Source organism: Hippocampus guttulatus, chromosome 2 (genome assembly GCF_054856545.1).
Source record: "Hippocampus guttulatus isolate MCC_2025c chromosome 2, RoL_Hgut_1.0, whole genome shotgun sequence".
NCBI classification, from domain to species: Eukaryota; Metazoa; Chordata; class Actinopteri; order Syngnathiformes; family Syngnathidae; genus Hippocampus; species Hippocampus guttulatus.
In genome coordinates, this window is record NC_141262.1 from 3,804,915 (window position 1) to 3,824,168 (window position 19,254).

General features: G+C 44.6%; 1 protein-coding gene across 2 annotated transcripts in view; it reads left to right on the forward strand.

The window, feature by feature from the left end:
* The window catches only part of trappc11 (trafficking protein particle complex subunit 11), a 117,330-nt gene that overhangs the window by 66,645 nt on the left and 31,431 nt on the right, over positions 1-19,254 (forward strand). For both annotated transcript variants that reach the window (XM_086131947.1, XM_086131956.1), the window contains exons 22-28: positions 64-185; positions 361-480; positions 550-615; positions 10,413-10,566; positions 11,006-11,117; positions 11,327-11,418; positions 11,876-12,009. In XM_086131947.1, coding sequence (XP_085988073.1) covers positions 64-185; positions 361-480; positions 550-615; positions 10,413-10,566; positions 11,006-11,117; positions 11,327-11,418; positions 11,876-12,009 — 800 coding nt within the window. The remainder of the gene's footprint in view (positions 1-63; positions 186-360; positions 481-549; positions 616-10,412; positions 10,567-11,005; positions 11,118-11,326; positions 11,419-11,875; positions 12,010-19,254) is intronic.

Genomic DNA, 19,254 nt, shown 5'->3' on the forward strand with positions numbered 1-19,254 from the left:
ATTTTTATTATTATTAATATTATGATTATTATTGTTATTATTATGTGATGTTGTGGTTTTTAGGCCAAGACGCCAATTTAAGTCAGACTACACGTGTGACGCTTGATAACTCCAAGGCTTGTGATGATACTACCCCTTCTCTGCTCCCTGATATACTTCTGGGGAATCTGAAACCAGGCAAAAAGGTTCAAATACTTTCACTTGGGTTTTGTAAGTTAACTTAGCCCTGCTTTCATTTTGTTTCCTGAGATACAGTACTGTATATCTCATGATCCAAATGGTTGATACATGCGTGAATATGTAGTATATGCAGATTTTAAGTTTCCTTATGGTTTAAATAAATATTACTTTTGTCTCTAGCTTGAAAAATGTGTATACGTCTCATCTTTGACAACTGGACCAAGGCTGTTCCTGTTCCACATAGCTTACAGCATTGATTTAAGTGTGGATGGACAACAGATACTCTGCAAATGTCAGAAGGTAACTTTTTTTTTTTTAAATGCACCACCTGTTTAATTTCTTCTTATCCATTATTCTTACATGTTCCAGGATGAAATGATTACCATCGAGACATTGGTCCCATTTGAAGTTTCTGCCAACTTTCTGTCCACGAAGGTATGTCACTTTATTTTGATACAGTGGAACCTCCGTTCATGAAAAACACTTGTTTGTCAAAACTAAATTTTGTTGTCAGTACAGATGCTTTCATACATTTAAAGCAATAAAAAAGTCAATTTTTACAGCACCCCAACAAAACCTCCAACCCCCTACCGTAATGGTTGCTGGTACTATTTATACCGTATATGAGGATAATTTGTCACAATCCCTAGAAGAACGTAAACCAATTTCTATTTTTTGGTACAGAAACATAAGGGGAAAAGTAAAGTTGAAATATTAGCCATATCATCATTGTCACCTATTTGAACCCTATAATATATTAAGTTTGGCAAATTGTAAAGATGTTAAATATGCCTGTGTTGTATCAAACAGTGCATGGACTTTTATCACAAACATAAACTGAACATGTTAGGGTTAGGCTGAAGCCTACTTCTGGCAAAACTAGAGCTATGACTTAGAGGTGACTGTGAGGGAGACGCCCCAACTTTTGCACTTTATCAGTCCTCTCAGTTCTGTCCTGTACCATTCAGAGTCAAATCCCTCATACAGTAAGAGAAATCCCACATATACGTTCAAAGCTCATCTGAAAAACTTAAATCCAGTCAATACTGTACTCGTTAGAGCTGTTTGGACCGAATGTCATTTGATACATTTGCCTATGTAACACAACCATGATTGTCTGTACAGTTGTACATTCCTGCTCTATTGTCCAGCAATGCATGCATTCAAATACGTATGAATGCCTTCATTTTATGTCCTTATTTTGTAATTATTAGAGCATTCAATTTCATATAGTAGTTATTGATCCGATGACTGAATGATTGCACCTTTCTTAACATTTCAATTGTTCCTCATGTCTTGGTTATCCCAAGCAGCAGGAGAGGACCAACACATCTGGACTTTCATGTCAATGCTAATCCTCGACCATTTATGTGTAAATAATTATTCGTAACTGTCACACTTTAGATGGCACTTGAGATGTTTTATGAATGAATGAAGCATGTCTTATAATAATAATAATAATGCATTTTATTTAAAAGTGCCTTTCATGCCACCAAAGGACACTGTACAGACAATAAGAAAATACAATGTAAAAATTAGTAAACGAGATATTATATAAAAACAGGACATAAAATCATAAAAACATAGGAAATGGAAGAGCTATGTGTTGTAGGCAATCCTGAACAGGTGTGTTTTTAGACGGGATTTGAAAGTGGAAAGAGGTGTGCAGTTTTGGAGGTCCGGAGGTAGGTAAGGAGGGGCCAGGTTGTGGATGGCCATATATGTAGATAGAAGCAGTTTGTAATTGATGCGATGTTGAACAGGGAGCCAGTGGAGCTGTTGGAGAACGGGGGTGATGTGCTGCTGGGAAGATGTTTTTGTGATGATGCGAGCATAGGCGTTTTGAACCAGCTGGATTTTATGAAGGGACTTTTGAGGTAGGCCGAAGAGGAGAGCGTTGCAGTAATCAAGGCGGGATGTGACAAGACTGTGGACAAGAATAGCAGTGGTGCGGGGGGTGAGGGAAGGGCGAAGTCTGGAAATATTGCGGAGGTGGAAATAAGCAGTGCGGGTGATGGTGTTGATATGTGAGTGGAAGGTGAGCATGCTATGCAGGATGACACCCAGACTCTTAACCTGGGGGGAGGGGGACACTAGGGAGCTGTCAATGTTGAAGGAAAAACTGTTTACTTTGGATAAAGTGGATTTGGTGCCAAGAAGGAGGACTTCAGTTTTATTAGCATTTAATTTAAGAAAGTTTGTTGTGAACCATGTTTTGAGTTCGGAGAGGCAAGAGGTGAGGGAGGGGGGGTGGGAGTATGGAGTTTGGCTTGCAGGAGAGGTAGAGCTGAGTGTCATCAGCAAAGCAGTGAAAGTGGATATTAAATTTGCGGAGGATATGGCCAAGAGGCAGGAGGTAGATGATGAAGAGAAGAGAAGGGGACCTAGGACAGATCCCTGTGGTACACCTGTGGTGACTGGGGAGGGCTTTGAGGTGAAGGATTTGAGCTGGACAAACTGAGTGCGGCCAGTGAGGTAGGAGTGGAACCAACTGAGGGGAGTGTGGGAGAGACCAATGGAGGAGAGTCTATTGAGGAGGATAGGGTGAGAGATTGTGTCAAAGGCAGCGCTCAAGTCTAAGAGGATGAGGATGGAGACTAAACCGGAATCAGATGCTATGAGGAGATCATTCACAATACGGATTAGGGCAGTCTCTGTGCCGTAGCGGGGGCGGAAACCGGACTGAAAGGGTTCATAGAGAGAGTGAAGGGACAGGTGGGAGTGGAGTTGAGCAGCAACAGTTTTTTCAAGGATTTTCGAGATAAATGGAAGGTTGGAGATGGGACGGAGGTTATCAAAGTTGTTGGGGTCAGAGCCATGTTTTTTCAGTGTGGGGGTGATAGCAGCGGTTTTGAGGAGTGATGGGACAATACCAGAAGAGAGTGAGGAGTGGATAATAGTAGATATGAGAGGAAGCACAGAAGGAAGGCAGGATTTAACAAGGGATGAAGGGAGGAGATCAAGCTGGCAAGTGGTGGGCTTGGATTTGAGTATGAGGTTGGATAATTCAGCAGTCGTTGGTGGAACAAAACTGGAGAAGAAATGACAAGGAGAAGAAGTTTCAGATGGGGGGGGAGCAGGCAGGTTTTGATGGAGTTGGTGATGGATCTTAAGGATTTTGTGATTGAAGTGTTCCATTATGGAGTTGCAGGTTGCTGTGGAGTACAGGTGGAGGGGGAGAGAGTTTGGTGGCCGGAGGATTTTGTTCATGACGGAGAAGAGAGTTCTTGAATTTCCTTCATTGGAGAGGATGAGGCCGGAGTAGTAGCTGGATTTGGTTTGTGCAATTTGGTCCTTGTATTTAGTGATATGGGTAGTGTACATGTCCTTATGGATGGTGAGACCAGTTTTCTTATAGAGTCGCTCAAGTTGGCGGTTTTTGGATTTCAATGATCTAAGAGCGGGTGTAAACCAGGGGGCAGATTTAGAGAATGAAGCAGTCCTGGTCTTCAGGGGGGCGAGAGAATTTAGAATATTTGTGAGGCAGGCATTGTAGTGAGCGGTGAGGTCATCCGGGTTTGAAAGGGCGTCTGGGGGCGGGGAACGGTCGATAATGGAGCAGAAGGTGTCAATGTTGATATTTTTGGTATTACGAAAAGAAATGAGGCGGGAGGTTTTGATTGTAGAGAGACGGAGTACTTTGTTAAAAGTGAGGAGGAAATGATCGGTTTCAGGAAAAACATCAGCAGTGGGCTTGGAGGGGGAGAGGCCAGAGCAGCAAACCAAGTCCAATGTGTGGCCTTTGATGTGGGTGGGGAAGTCAGTAAGACAGTGTATCGCGAGGCTCTCCAGGTAGGATGTGAAGTCTCTTGTGAGTGGCAGGATGGGGTTGTCCATGTGAATATTGAAATCTCCCAGCAAAATTAAATTTGGCGAGAGAGTGGATAAGTGTGTGATTAAGCTGGAAAATTCATTGATGAAATCGCTATGTGGCTTCGGGGGGCGATAAACTGTGGCAATGATGGTTGGCGTGGGTCCAGGGAGTTTAAACACCATGCATTCAAAAGAGCTTGATGCAGGAACGGAGACCGGTAAGACTTTCCACTTCTCGCGGTGGATTACCGCGAGGCCTCCTCCACGGCCGTTGCCACGGGGACGGCAGATGTAAACAAAGCCGGGAGGAGTGGAGTCATTCAGAGCAGCGAAGTCGTTTGTTTGTTGCCAGGTTTCTGTTAAAACGAGGAAGTCAAGTTTGCGTTCGGCGAGGACGTCTTGAATGAGGTGTCCCTTGTTCGTAAGTGAGCGGATGTTCAGCAGTCCAAAGTTGACAGCGGAGGTGTCATGTTTGACGGCGGCAGTGCTGTTAGCCGACCTAGCCAGGCGAGCTACTGCATAGTAGTTGGTGTTGCGGCCGTGGTTTCTGGGAGGACGTCGAGAAGTGGACCAGGTCGAGTTGATTGAGCCAGGATTTTTGTAGTCAACATGTCTACGCGACCCGCGGTGAATGTAGCGACGTCGAGGCAGGCGAGCGATGTCAGGATGATGGTGCAGTTCCGGCGGTGGAGGCTCCAGTGCAATCCTCCGGATCCGGAGAAGATCCGCGACAGAATAGTGGAGTAGTCCTGTCACTGGATGATGGGAGAATGTCAGGAGTATCAGAAATAACCCAAAGGCGGCGAAGTTGTGCCGCCCCATGACGAGGGAGAAAGGCCGGTAAATTTAAGCTACCGGCATTAGCCCGTGGACTAAGTTAGGATTTGGGGTTTGATTGATCGGGTGAAGCTATGATTTGTTACATCAATCACAGTCCAAACAGTCCAAAAATAGAAGGGCAAAAGAAAAATCAGAAGAAATATCTGAGCTTTTGAAAAGTTTTGGAAAAGTTTGGAGTGAGAAGCGGCGACATACACGCCAGCGTCCTCTCACCCCGGAAGTCGTTGATATTGGTAGCAATGATGTTTTGTCCATGTTTCATGTAATCTGTCAAGGGACTATGAATGTAAATTGGCTGGTTGCTAACGTCGGCACATTTACGCAGGTATTGCACCAGCGTTCATTAATGTGCATTGTCCCTTTCAAGTAAACAATAAAAATGAAAATGAAATTATAAATTGAAAGAAATTAACAACCTGTTTCAACTTGAAATAGAAACTGAAACAAGATATGAATAGCAAATCTATTTCAAATCAGGTCCTAAAGCACCCCTCCGTGAGCCGTCACCTTACCGTGGTGGAGGCGTTTGTGTGTCCCAATGATCCTCGGAGCTAAGTTGGGAGGAACGGCCCCCCCGATGAGAACTCGAGTGGTGTTTTGTTACTGGACTTCTGTGCTCGTCACGGATTGTCCATAATGAACACCTTGTTCAAACATAAGGGTGTCCATATGTGCACTTGGCACCAGGACACCCTCGGCCGCAGTTCGATGATTGACTTTGTGGTTGTATCATCGGATTTGCGGTCGCATGAAGAGAGGGGCGTAGCTGTCAACTGATCACCACCTGGTGGTGAGTAGGCTCCGATGGTGGGGGAAGATGCCGGTCCGTCCTGGCAGACCCAAACGTATTGTGAGGGTTTGTTGGGAGCTCCTGGCGGAATCCCCTGTCAGAAAGAGTTTCAACTCCCACCTCTGGCAGAGCTTTTCCCATGTCCCGGGGGAGGCGGGGGACATGGGGACACGACAAGGGATGCCGTCAAGCTGAAGGAGTCCTATTAGGCCTTTATGGCCTGTGGGACCCCAGAGGCAGCTGACGGGTATCGACTGGCTAAGTGGAACGCAGCTTCGGTGGTCGCCGAGGCAAAAACTCGAGCGTGGGAAGAGTTCGGTGAGGCCATGGAAGCCGACTTCCGGACGGCTTCGAGGAAATTCTGGTCCACCATCCGACGTCTCAAGAGGGGGAAGCAGTGCACCACTAACACTGTGTGCAGTGGGGATGGGGCGCTGCTGACTTCGACTCGGGACGTTGTGAACCGGTGGGCAGAGTACTTCAAAGACCTCCTCAACTCCACCAACATGCCTTCCTCGGAGGAAGCAGAGTCTGAGGACCCTGAGGTGGGCTCTCCTATCTCTGTGGTTGAAGTCACAGAGGTGGTTAAAAAGCTCCTCAGTGGCAAGGCCCCAGGGGTGGATGAGATACATCCAGAGTTCCTCAAGGCTCTGGATGCTGTGGGGCTGTCCTGGTTGACACGCCTTTGCAGCATCGCGTGGTCATCGGGGAGAGTGCCTCTGGATTGGCAGACCGGGGTGGTGGTCCCTCTTTTTAAAAAGGCCTCCTCGGTAAGGTCTATTTAGGGGTGCTGGAGAGGAGGGTCCATCAGGAAGTCGAGCCTCAGATTGAGGAGGAGCAGTGTGGTTTTCGTACCGGCCATGGAACAGTGGCCCAGCTCTACACCCTTAGCAGGGTCCTCGATAGTATGTGGGAATTCCCCAACCAGTCTACATGTGTTTTGTGTACTTGGAGAAGGCGTTTGACCGTGTCCCTCGGGGAGTTCTGTGGGGGGTGCTTCGGGAGTATGATGTACCGAGCCCCCTGATATGGGCTGTTCGGCCCCTATACTGCCGATGTCAGAGTTTGGTTCGCATTGCCGGCAATAAGTCGGAATCGTTTCCAGTGAGGGTTGGACTCCGCCGCCCTCGCCGATTCTGTTCATAACCTTTATGGACAGAATTTCTAGGCGCAGCCGAAGCATTGAGGGGGTCCGTTTTGGTGGCCTCAATATTGCTTCTCTGCTTTTTGCAGATGATGTGGTACTGTTGGCTCCTTCAAGCAGGGCTCTCCAACTCTCACTGGAGCGTTTCGCAGCCGAGTGTGAAGTGGTTGGGATGAAGATCAGCACCTCCAAATCTGAAACCATGGTCCTCAGTCGGAAAAGGGTGGAGTGCCCTTTCCGGGCCGGGGAGGAGATCTTGCCCCAAGTGGAGGAGTTTAAGTATCTTGGGGCAAGCTCTCAATTTATCGTTCGATCTACGTCCCAACCCTCATCTATGGTCACGAGCTATGGGTCGTGACCGAAAATATGAGATCCCGGATACAAGCGGCCGAAATGAGTTTTCTCCGCAGGGTGTCCGGGCTCTCCCTTAGAGATAAAGTGAGAAGCTCGGTCATCCGGGAGGGGCTCAGAGTCGAGCCGCTACTCCTCCACATTGAGAGGAGCCAGATGAGGTGGTTCGGGCATCTGATTCGGATGCCTCCTGGACGCCTCCCTGGTGAGGTGTTCCGGGCATGTCCCACTGGCAGGAGACCCCAGGGATGACCCAGGACACACTGGAGAGACTATGTCACCCAGCTGGCCTGGGAACGCCTCGGGATCCGCCAGGAAGCGCTCGAAGAAGTGGCTGGGGAGAGGGAAGTCTTGGCTTCCGTCCGAAAGCTGCTGCCCCCGCAACCCAACCCCGGATAAGCCGTGGAAAATGGATGGATGGTTGATTGATGGATGATATTGTTGGTGAAACGCTAAGGAAAGCAACACCCCGTAACTACCAGCAACAAAATAAATGATCCCAAAACACATCAACCTGAATGTGAATTGAAAGTAATATTTTTAGAAATTATTACAAGTATCTTATTTCCCAGACATCCTCCTCAGATCAGACTCATATCAAGGCCTTTCTTGAGCCGCTGGTTTTACGTTCTGTAGGCATGATACAAAATGAGGAAAAAACAGCTGATATTATAGTTCATGAAATTTGAAAAACAATTGGAAAATTACAACCAAATAAGGCACTTGGGACGGCTTTTCGTCAGAATGTTATAAGACGTTTCGTGAGGAATTGTCACATGTGCTTTATACCACCTTGAACTGGATTATACTGTAAGGACAACATCTCCCCTCGTGGACAGAGCTAATTATTACAGTTATGTTAAAACCACTGAAAAATAAGGGATGTGTTCAGCATTACAGCACAATATCAGCATTAAATGTTGATTATAAAATGTACATATCAATATTCCAAACACTCCCCTAAACATTTATAAGATAAGATAAGAAAACCTTTATTAGTCTCGCAATGGAGGAATTCCAGATTCACAGCAGCAAAGTTCTGAAAGGAAGAAGTAGAACAACAAAATATACTCACTCACGCGGCGCCATTTTGAAGTAAAGATAACAAAAATAACACAACACAACACAACACATAGGACACAGACAGTCATGCAATCTTCACCACTTTTCTGCATACACTGTGTTCTCTGAAGCAGTTATAGATGAAAGAGGAGAGGATCAAAGTGTCCTTTCACCAGTGGATCAGAGACGTCATGCTGAAAATGTGCACACGTCTGCTACAAGCTAAGTTTTGAAAGCAAACACGAAGCTGTAGCGTCCATTGACGAAAAAGAGATTGGCTCACATCTCCTGTCCCATGTAAATCCACTTCAATTCCAAGCCGCGACTCCCAGTTCCACATCCGCTTCGGCGCTCCGCGCTAACGCTCCTTTCTTCTCATCGTCGGCTCCTCAAGACTTACATCCATCCAGCCGCAGACCGTTCAACAGCACCGATCTCTCCGCTGAACAAAGTGGGGCTGTGAAAAATGCTGCCCATTCCAGGCACAAGACACAAGCGCCCCGGGACTGTCCAGCAACGACAGTCAAATGGCGCCGACATTCCTCCCAGTCAAAAACAGTGCTGGTATACCCATGCTGCCGAAAAGGCGCAACCACCAAGCACGGAGTTTCCTCCTTGATGAATGTCACGGCCAAAAATGCTGAAAAAAGTCCACATCAGGTCCACACGACGTAACAACAAACACAAAGTGGCAAAACAAACCAAAAAAACAAAAAAAAAAAGCAAGGCTCATGAGAGCACTTGCCGACGGCTGCCTACTCGGGCGCCATCTTGACTTCAAAGACACGTATAATAGATGAAGAAACAATTTAGTGTCTACAAGAGGCATTAAGCATCACACACTGACATCACACAATAACAGTTTTGGATGGAGAGAAATGTGCAACTTTCTTCACATCCAAAATCCACCAAAAAAACATAATTGTTAATATGTGTCATTTGGCATTATGACATTAGTTTTTGGAAAAGAATTAGTGGAACGGAAAAGAAGGCAAAGACGTACAGTACCTGTATTTTTTGAGACTGTGAAAACCATTAATAATGTCTGCGTTAAAAACAACAGCTCTCCTTTTTTCAACAAATACAGGTGCGTCTTTGTCCGTCTCCGTCCGTCTCCGTGCCTTCTTTTCTATCGGTCAACTTGAGAGGCATTCATGACAGCCTCCGAAAAACGCAATGGCATTTCCTTGATAGTAGCTCCAACAGTACGATCAGATGTCAGTCGTAGTTATTTATTCCTTTGTTGTGTATTCACAAATGATGAAATCACAATATAAATTCTGTAGGGGGGGGTTATAGAATTTATCTTGTGATATCCTCGCTTGCTTTTCAGTTTTGATGTATTATTTTCAATTTTTGTAGTTTCATTGAAGTACAGTAATGGTTAGTTTACGTTTTTCGGAGGCGGTCTTGAACGCCTCTCGAGTCGACAAAAGAAGGCACGGAGACAGACAAAGACGTACCTGTATTTGTTGAGACTGTTTTAAAAAATTAACATCGCAGCTCTCCTTTTTTTGGAGCTGCAACACAAATGTATTTAAATTAATGAAGCAGCGACACAGTTCACTGAACCAACAGCAAGTTATAACATTGGAAGCATGTCTCCAGGAAGGAGCCATCTTGGAGTCGACGTATTACCGTCATGACCATACACAAGATGCACCGGATTTTAAGGTGCTCGGTGAGCTTTTAAGAAAATGGAAGACTTTGGAATACAGTACTTTTTTTGGGTGAATGTTACATTTCAGTGTAGTTTTTCTTTGTTTTTGTTGTTCTTCTTCTTTTTTGCACATTTTTAGAGAAATAGAACAATCAAAAAGCAAAAACAATAAACAGCTGACAATTAAGAGAACCTGTGTTGATGCCAGATTGGGAGTTTGCTTCCTTGACTCTGTCTTCTATTTGTTGCTCATGTGGCTCTCAGTTGTTCTGTGGTTCTGGAGCTATCCCAGGTGTTAAGTCCCCTAAGAGAGCTTTTGTTTTGCGGTTTACAGGGCTCAACACAAATGTTTGTCCTGGTAGCTTTGGCGATACCAACTTTTTCAGTTGGTCACATTAGCACAGGATTTAGTCATAAATATCTTGCTGTTCCAAGAATGTTGTTTACAACAAGCAGCGAAGTGGAGCATATTGGTCACAGTGTTGAGCGCTGCTATATAAATAAGATCTAATTGAATTGTTCATTTGTTGGATGATTTTGTGTGATTTAAAAAAACATTATTTTCTCTGCAGTTTGAGCCCCTGGAGCAGGTAGCCGTGGACCTTCCCTTTCTGATGTTAACAGAGATCCGATCATCATCCCCTTGGCCCCTGCTCTTGGCTTCCACATCTCTCCAGAATATCGGAATAACAAACACACAACACCATAAGTCCCAGTTACAAGATGGTAATTTTTCATTATTATATATTTATTGTAGTCCAATTTTCATACATTGGGTTGAAAGATATTGTGCTCACTGTAGGAAGTTAGTCTTACCGCATCAATAGCTGAGGGCTTAAGCTAAATTTCGTATGAACTACCTACATTTTATAGAGGGACTGCAGGGAAAGGTAACCTATTGATCTTTGTTGGCCAAAAATTCAAAAACAAAATCTGATTTTTTATTTTTTGCCAATCTATCGATATACAGTGCTTATTGATTTTTTTTATTTTTTTTATTTTGACCCACCTTTCAAGTATCATAACTTTTGGACAAAACAAATGCTTCCTTTCAACTTAATGAGTTAAAACAAAAATCATCGTGTGGAAAAGTTCATTGACAAAGCTACTCTGTCTAATAAATCATGTTTTACAGCATTAATTTTACTTTGTGCTGTTGTCTCAGTAATCCTGCGGAAAGATGAGTGTGCAAGTGAATGCTTGTGTCTTCGGTGTCCACCACTGGCTGACAATAATAATGACGTGGCTACTGGGCAGTACGTCATATTGTGGAGAAGGTATATGCACCAACATTCACCCTTCACACCCTACTTAATCCAGAGATAAAAAGCAGAAACATTTTTCCTGTTCTGTATTTAAATTAGACCATTAAGTCTCACAAAACTCACTCTTCACATGAACATTGCATATCTGTTCATAATATTGATGACTGAATACAACCAGGGAAACTCTGAAGTTCTTAATTCTTGATTGCAATTCTCTTCAGACATTCCTCCAGTCCAGATAGTCCTCTCATCAGCACCACAGTAACTCTGCCACATGCCTCTCTGGAGTGTGTACCACTCTACATCCATGCTGGTTAGTATACTTCGCTAATACTGTCTTGAGACTGAGCTCAAATGACCCAGTGTGAGTGCAGGGTCGAAGGGACCTTTTGCCAGAAAATGGCATTCATTTTCAATTATCAATTAATTTTGGAGCAATCTGGAAATAATTATTTTCCCCTGGAAACCAATCTTTTTTATCGCCAAAAACCATCAGAAAACAAGCCGAAAATCAGTAGTGAATCTTTTGGAGCGTATGGGTTGCGGGATGTGTTTGGGGGCGCAGCTATTATTTTTAAATCCAGAACTATACAATGAGTGCCAATGTTTGGCCAATTGGCCAGCCCCTTTAATTTTTTGATGCAGGCCATGTTGTCAGAATTTGTTATAGGACAAGAATAATGGAATGAAAATGTTTCTGTGTAATGCAACTCATCTAATGAATGTATATCCTCTCTTTTCTGCCCTGTGTTGTCTTCATATCGATGTAGATATCCCTCCCTTTGGAAGAGTCCGAGAGTCTCTTCCGGTTTGTTTCCATATAGAGAATAGAACAGCTCTGGTACAGGAGGTGCAGATATCTGTCGAACCATCAGAATCCTTCATGTTTTCTGGACTAAAACAGGTAAAATCATGCTCTTTAGATTCTGCAATATACATATCGATACTTATCGAGTTTTGGAAATAACTGAACAGCCAGTGTGTCTGGTTTTATTGCATTTAACTGCATTTAACTGCAGCATTTGATACAGTATTCTGTCGGCTCTGCCCTGGTGGGCATTGGCAGTGTTTGAGTGGTTTCGGTCCTACTTGGCTGACAAAACATTTTGCGTTATCCTTGGTTGCTCTGAGTCATTAACTGGCCAACTATTGTGTGGTGTTGGCTCCTCAGCTGTTCTCATTGTATCTATTCCCTTTGGCTTCCTTTTTAAGGAAACCTGGTACTTCCTTCCACTGCGATGCTGATGACTGTCAGATCTATGTCTCGCTGAGCAAAAAATACACTTTCTCATTGAGGCCACCAAAAAGGTCCTTTCCCAGGTTACCTCCCGAGCTGGTGGGTGCTAAATGCACTTGCGAGAGTTATCATTCAGCAAAAGGAGTATCTGTGTCTTCTAGATATTGGGTCACAAGTGACGACCATTCCCCAGTCCATTTATGAGCGTGATCTCTCACGTCACCATCTGAAGTCTCTGAATGATTTAGTAGACATCAAACTAGAAGTGGTATGGTCTCTTGGTTGCTAGCGTGCAAAGGGAGTTGCCAACTCATAAACCCTTTGGACGGGCGGATTCCTTGGGAGCCTCCAACGCGGCCCATTTCCCATGGTGGGCACTACTTGTGTTGAAAAGCCCATCGATAACAACAGTGTGACCAGCCAGTATAAAACTGGGATTATCCATGGGTACCCTCACCTGCTCCAAGGTATCGATGCCTGCTCCCAACTGTCTTTTAATAAAACAGAAAAAACGTAACTGAGCGTTGCCGTGGCCTTTGCGAATCAGGGCACAGAATACTAGTGGGGTGTCAGCAAATGAGAGGTGCGGGTTTTCACCTTCGTGACATCAAGGGCTTGCTGCGCGATCGATCTCGTTCTCTTTTTCTGACGGGACTCGAACGCGAGCAGAAGTATTTTTAGGCTGATCTAAAAAGGTGTTTCGGGGAGAGAGAGTGTGTCGTTCTACGCAGTGAGTGTGCTCATAGGCTTGAACGTTTTCCGCATTGAGTTTAAAACCACTTCAATTTTGTCACTTTCTTGAGGCTTCGAGCTTTGTTCCTGGTTAACATAGCTGTTAGCTTCCTTACATCCGGGGTTGCGCCGACCGTGGAACGTCATCGGCGCCTCGTTCGACATTCTTCTGGTGAGTGTACATGGATGTGAATGTCTCACAGTACATGTGATTAAATTTACCTGATATTATTTACTGGAGTTACTTTATTGTAGACGCTGATGTGCTCTTGGCTCATTTAGCATGGGTCTTTTGCGCAGTTACTTATCGAGGACAGCGCTGGAATTTGCATGCCTTCTGTGGAGTGGATTCCATTACGGTGCCCAGAATTCCGAAAGTGCGGGGAAAGGGGTACAGTGATGGTGGCGAGCCAACAAAAAGAACATATATTACGTGATACATTGTTTTTTTTGACTGCTTAGTGAATTTGGTAATGTTTAAAGGAATTAATTGTTAAGGCAAGATAGATAGGGACACTGGGTGTTCGGTTGTTGAATTCACAATTGAAAAGGAAACAAAAAAGAAAACACATCGGTGTTGGAGAAAGGTGATGACCAATTATTTTGCTTTAAGGGAAGGACAACTAGGAAATTGAGATGAAGTTGTATTTATTTATTTTTAACTGTGTTTCTGTGACAATAATTTTGTTGTCATGCACAACCGGGCCTACGCCCCTTCCCATCATTCCCATTTTCTGACACTGTATCCGACTGAGTAATCAGACAGCAGGTGTAGTTTTGCCAGGTACTTTCACAATCGACAGTTTTTGACCACATCCAATTATTTGACTTTTCCATGTCCTACCGATCTTTGTTATTTAGCTCTGAAATACATGCAATTGGGGCTGCCAGCAAGGTTTTGTTTGATTAATGTGGTGAGTTCCACCACATTGAGCTGTGCTCTTTACATAGTTTTTAGATTTTTGTATTTAATATGTGTAGAATATCTATTATCTCTCTGACATATTGACTAATAATCTGTGCGGATCAGAGTAAAAATTCTGATGTTTTAATTTTTAATCTGTAAATTATGTGCAACAAATACAGTTTTTTTCTTAATAATAATAATAATAATAGTAATACATTTTATTTAAAAGCGCCTTTCATGCCACCCAAGGACACTGTACAGACAATAAGAAAATACAATGTAAAAATTAGTAAACGAGATATTATATAAAAACAGGACATAAAATCATAAAAACATAGGAAATGGAAGAGCTATGTGTTGTAGGCAATCCTGAACAGGTGTGTTTTTAGACGGGATTTGAAAGTGGAAAGAGGTGTGCAGTTTTGGAGGTCCGGAGGTAGGTTGTTCCAAAGCTTTGGAGCAGCGTGACTGAAGGCTCTAGCTCCCATGGTGCTCAGTCGGGCAGGGGACACTGACAGGCAGAGGGAGGACGAGGATCTGAGGGAGCGAGAGGGGATATGCACCTGGAGAAGGTTGGACAGGTAAGGAGGGGCCAGGTTGTGGATGGCCATATATATATATAGAAGCAGTTTGTAATTGATGCGATGTTGAACAGGGAGCCAGTGGAGCTGTTGGAGAATGGGGGTGATGTGCTGCTGGGAAGATGTTTTTGTGATGATGCGAGCAGAAGCGTTTTGAACCAGCTGGATTTTATGAAGGGACTTTTGAGGTAGGCCGAAGAGGAGAGCGTTGCAGTAATCAAGGCGGGATGTGACAAGACTGTGGACAAGAATAGCAGTGGTACGGGGGGTGAGGGAAGGGCGAAGTCTGGTAATATTGCGGAGGTGGAAATAAGCAGTGCGGGTGATGGTGTTGATATGTGAGTGGAAGGTGAGCATGCTATTCAGGATGACACCCAGACTCTTAACCTGGGGGGAGGGGGACACTAGGGAGCTGTCAATGTTGAAGGAAAAACTGCTTACTTTGGATAAAGTGGATTTGGTGCCAAGAAGGAGGACTTCAGTTTTATTAGCATTTAATTTAAGAAAGTTTGTTGTGAACCATGTTTTGAGTTCGGAGAGGCAAGAGGTGAGGGAGGGGGGTGGGAGTATGGAGTTTGGCTTGCAGGAGAGGTAGAGCTGGGTGTCATCAGCAAAGCAGTGAAAGTGGATTTTAAATTTGCGGAGGATATGGCCAAGAGGCAGGAGGTAGATGATGAAGAGAAGGGGACCTAGGACAGATCCCTGTGGTACACCTGTGGTGACTGGGGAGGGCTTAGAGGTGAAGGATTTGAGCTGGACAAACTGAGTGCGGCCATTGAGGTAGGAGTGGAACCAACTGAGGGGAGTGTGGGAGAGACCAATGGAGGAGAGTGTAATGAGGAGGATAGGGTGAGAGATTGTGTCAAAGGCGGCGCTCGAGTCTAAGAGGATGAGGATGGAGACTAAACCGTAATCAGATGCTATGAGGAAATCATTTACAATATGGATTAGGGCAGTCTCTGTGCTGTGGCGGGGGCAGAAACCAGACTGAAAGGATTCATAGAGGGAGTGAAGGGACAGGTGGGAGTGGAGTTGAGCAGCAACAGTTTTTTCTAGGATTTTCGAGATAAATGGAAGGTTGGAGATGGGGCGGAGGTTATCGAAATTGTTGGGGTCAGAGCCATGTTTTTTCAGTGTGGGGGTGATAGCAGCGGTTTTGAGGAGTGATGGGACAATACCAGAAGAGAGTGAAGAGTGGATAATAGCAGATATGAGAGGAAGCACAGACGGAAGGCAGGATTTAACAAGGGATGAAGGGAGGAGATCAAGCTGGCAAGTGGTGGGCTTGGATTTGAGTATGAGGTTGGATAATTCAGCAGTCGTTGGTGGAACAAAACTGGAGAAGAAATGACAAGGAGAAGAAGGTTCAGATGGGGGGGGGGGCAGGCAGGTTTTGATGGAGTTGGTGATGGATCTTAAGGATTTTGTGATTGAAGTGTTCCATTATGGAGTTGCAGGTTGCTGTGGAGTACAGGTGGAGGGGGAGAGAATTTGGTGGCCGGAGGATTTTGTTCATGACGAAGAAGAGAGTTCTTGAATTTCCTTCGTTGGAGAGGATGAGGCCGGAGTAGTAGCTGGATTTGGTTTGTGCAATTTGGTCCTTGTATCTAGTGATATGGGTAGTGTACATGTCCTTATGGATGGTGGGACCGGTTTTCTTAAAGAGTCGCTCGAGTTGGCGGTTTTTTGATTTCAATGACCTAAGAGCGGGTGTAAACCAGGGGGCAGATGTAGAGAATGAAGCAGTCCTGGTCTTCAGGAGGGCGAGAGAATTTAGAATATTTGTGAGGCAGGCATTGTAGTTAGCGGTGAGGTCATCCGGGTTTGAAAGGGCGTCTGGGGGCGGGGAACGGTCGATAATGGAGCAGAAGGTGTCAATGTTGATATTTTTGGTATTACGAAAAGAAATGAGGCGGGAGGTTTTGATTGTAGAGAGACGGAGTACGGTGTTAAAAGTGAGGAGGAAATGATCGGTTTCAGGAAAAACATCAGCAGTGGGCTTGGAGGGGGAGAGGCCAGAGCAGCAAACCAAGTCCAATGTGTGGCCTTTGATGTGGGTGGGGAAGTCAGTAAGACAGTGTATCGCGAGGCTCTCCAGGTAGGATGTGAAGTCTCTTGTGAGTGGCAGGTCGCGGTTGTCCATGTGAATATTGAAATCTCCCAGCAAAATTAAATTTGGCGAGAGAGTGGATAAGTGTGTGATTAAGCTGGAAAATTCATTGATGAAATCGCTATGTGGCTTCGGGGGGCAATAAACTGTGGCAATGATGGTTGGCGTGGGTCCGGGGAGTTTAAACACCAGGCATTCAAAAGAGCTTGATGCAGGAACAGAGACTGGTAAGACTTTCCACTTCTCGCGGTGGATTACCGCGAGGCCTCCTCCACGGCCGTTGCCACGGGGACGGCAGATGCAAACAAAGCCGGGAGGAGTGGAGTCATTCAGAGCAGCGAAGTCGTTTGTTGCCAGGTTTCTGTTAAAACGAGGAAGTCAAGTTTGCGTTCGGCGAGGACGTCTTGAATGAGGTGTCCCTTGTTCGTAAGTGAGCGGATGTTCAGTAGTCCAAAGTTGACGCCGGAGGTGTCATGTTTGACGGCGGCAGTGCTGTTAGCCGACCTAGCCAGGCGGGCTACTGCATGGTAGTTGGTGTTACGGCCGCGGTTTCTGGGAGGACGTCGAGAAGTGGACCAGGTCGAGTTGATTGAGCCAGGGTTTTTGTTGTCAAAATGTCTACGCGACCCGCGGTGAATGTAGCAACGTCGAGGCAGGCGAGCGATGTCAGGATGATGGTGCAGTTCTGGCGGTGGAGGCTCCGGTGCAATCCTCCGGATCCGGAGAAGATCCGCGACAGAATAGTGGAGCAGTCCTGTCACTGGATGATGGCAGAACGTCAGGAGTATCAGAAATAACCCAAAGGCGGCAAAGTTGTGGCGCCCCATGACGAGGGAGAAAGGCCGGTGCGGTGACAGCCGGTAAGTTTAAGCTACCGGCGTTAGCCCGTGGACTAAGTTACGATTTGGGGTTTGATTGATCGGGTGAAGCTATGATTTGTTACATCAATCACAGTCCAAACAGTCCAAAAACAGAAGGGCAAAAGAAAAATCTGAAGAAATATCTGAGCTTTGAAAAGTTTGGAAAAGTTTGGAGTGAGAAGCGGCGACATACACACCAGCGTCCTCTCACCCCGGAAGTCTTTTTCAACGCACCAGTTTCAATGACAGCCTCTGGTCTTTTTAATAATTCACATTTGTCAACCTTTAAATTAGTGCATCCAACAGTGTGGCAAGAGAACAACAAAAATGCTTTCAAATGAGCAATTGCATGTCAAATATTTAAAACCCTCTGAGGCTCAAATTAAGTTTTTGTAACAGGAAAAATCTGATATTTGGGGAAAATTGTCATATGGGGTAGTAGTATACAATTCAGACTTTGTTTTTTAGCAAAAGCTTCACATGTAATGTATTCTGGGATGTTGCAGGTTTACAACATTTGCCCGATGTGGTAAATTAACACCAAAAACTTAATATGGTATGAAAACTAACTATTTCTGCATAGGGCAATGTTTCAAAGTACTTTACAGTGGAAGAATAACAACAAAAACAACTTGGTATAGATTAGGAACAAAAACGTTTTTACAAACAATAACTTTTCATCCCCTACATCAAACAATATCGATATAATACGATATTGACGTCTCAAATCCTAATTGAGAAGGCCAGGTCTGAAGGTCACTTCTTCGTGTGGTAGTCCAAGAAACAATTTTTGTCCTTTGTAAAGCACAAAAGTACTTTGCACTTCAGACAGGCCATTTATGTGTAGCCATTCTTGCACACTCTGCATCGTCCACGTTTATCAGCACGGATGGGAAAATGATCGAATCGGTCTAGTCTGACCTCAACTGAAGGGGTTGTTTTTAGTTCTGGGCTATTCTTCATAACTGCATACAGGTTTGATTGGTCAGAAATAAGTTCAAACACGGATTCATCCATGAACTGATCAAAATACCACTTTGGACTTGGTATTTCATCTGGGTGAGGTGAGAATGCAGATCCTTGAAATGAAGGGTCTATGTCAGCTGCTGGGGGTTTCCTCTGCCTCCAAGAAAAAAACTTTGTTTAGTGGAGCTGGGCCGGGCTGAGGCTCATCATCATCTGGGACCCCAGTGTCATTGTCTGCACGTACGTTATGAAATTTCAACAAGTGTGTTTGGATTAGGTATTGCTATTGCTCCCAGCGTCTCATCATCATCAAGGCTGAAGTCAGACTTGTATGTTTCAGCAGGTTCAACCAAATCTGGATCACCAATTTCATCGTCTGAAATGGATTCTGTCTCAGATAAAGCACCATCAGGAAGGCAAACCATTTCAATGGCTTCCTTGAGTGAATAAGATCTTTGTCGGGCTGCCATAACACACCACAAACCTACAACCAGAGTATTCTGTAAGATAGTTTACTAAAAAAGCTTCCAGTCCAACAAAGATATATACTAATATAATATGTCCAATGGAATCAGTTTTACTCACTGAACAGTCAAATGAACATCGCATTATGCCATTGCGTTTGATCAAATCTGCCTCTGATAGTGTGTAACTTCACTCCAAATTATTTCATTTTCCATAGGATGCACCCTCAATGACAACTCAAATCAACAAGTAAACACTCGTGATAGGAAAATAACCCTAGTATAGACTGTT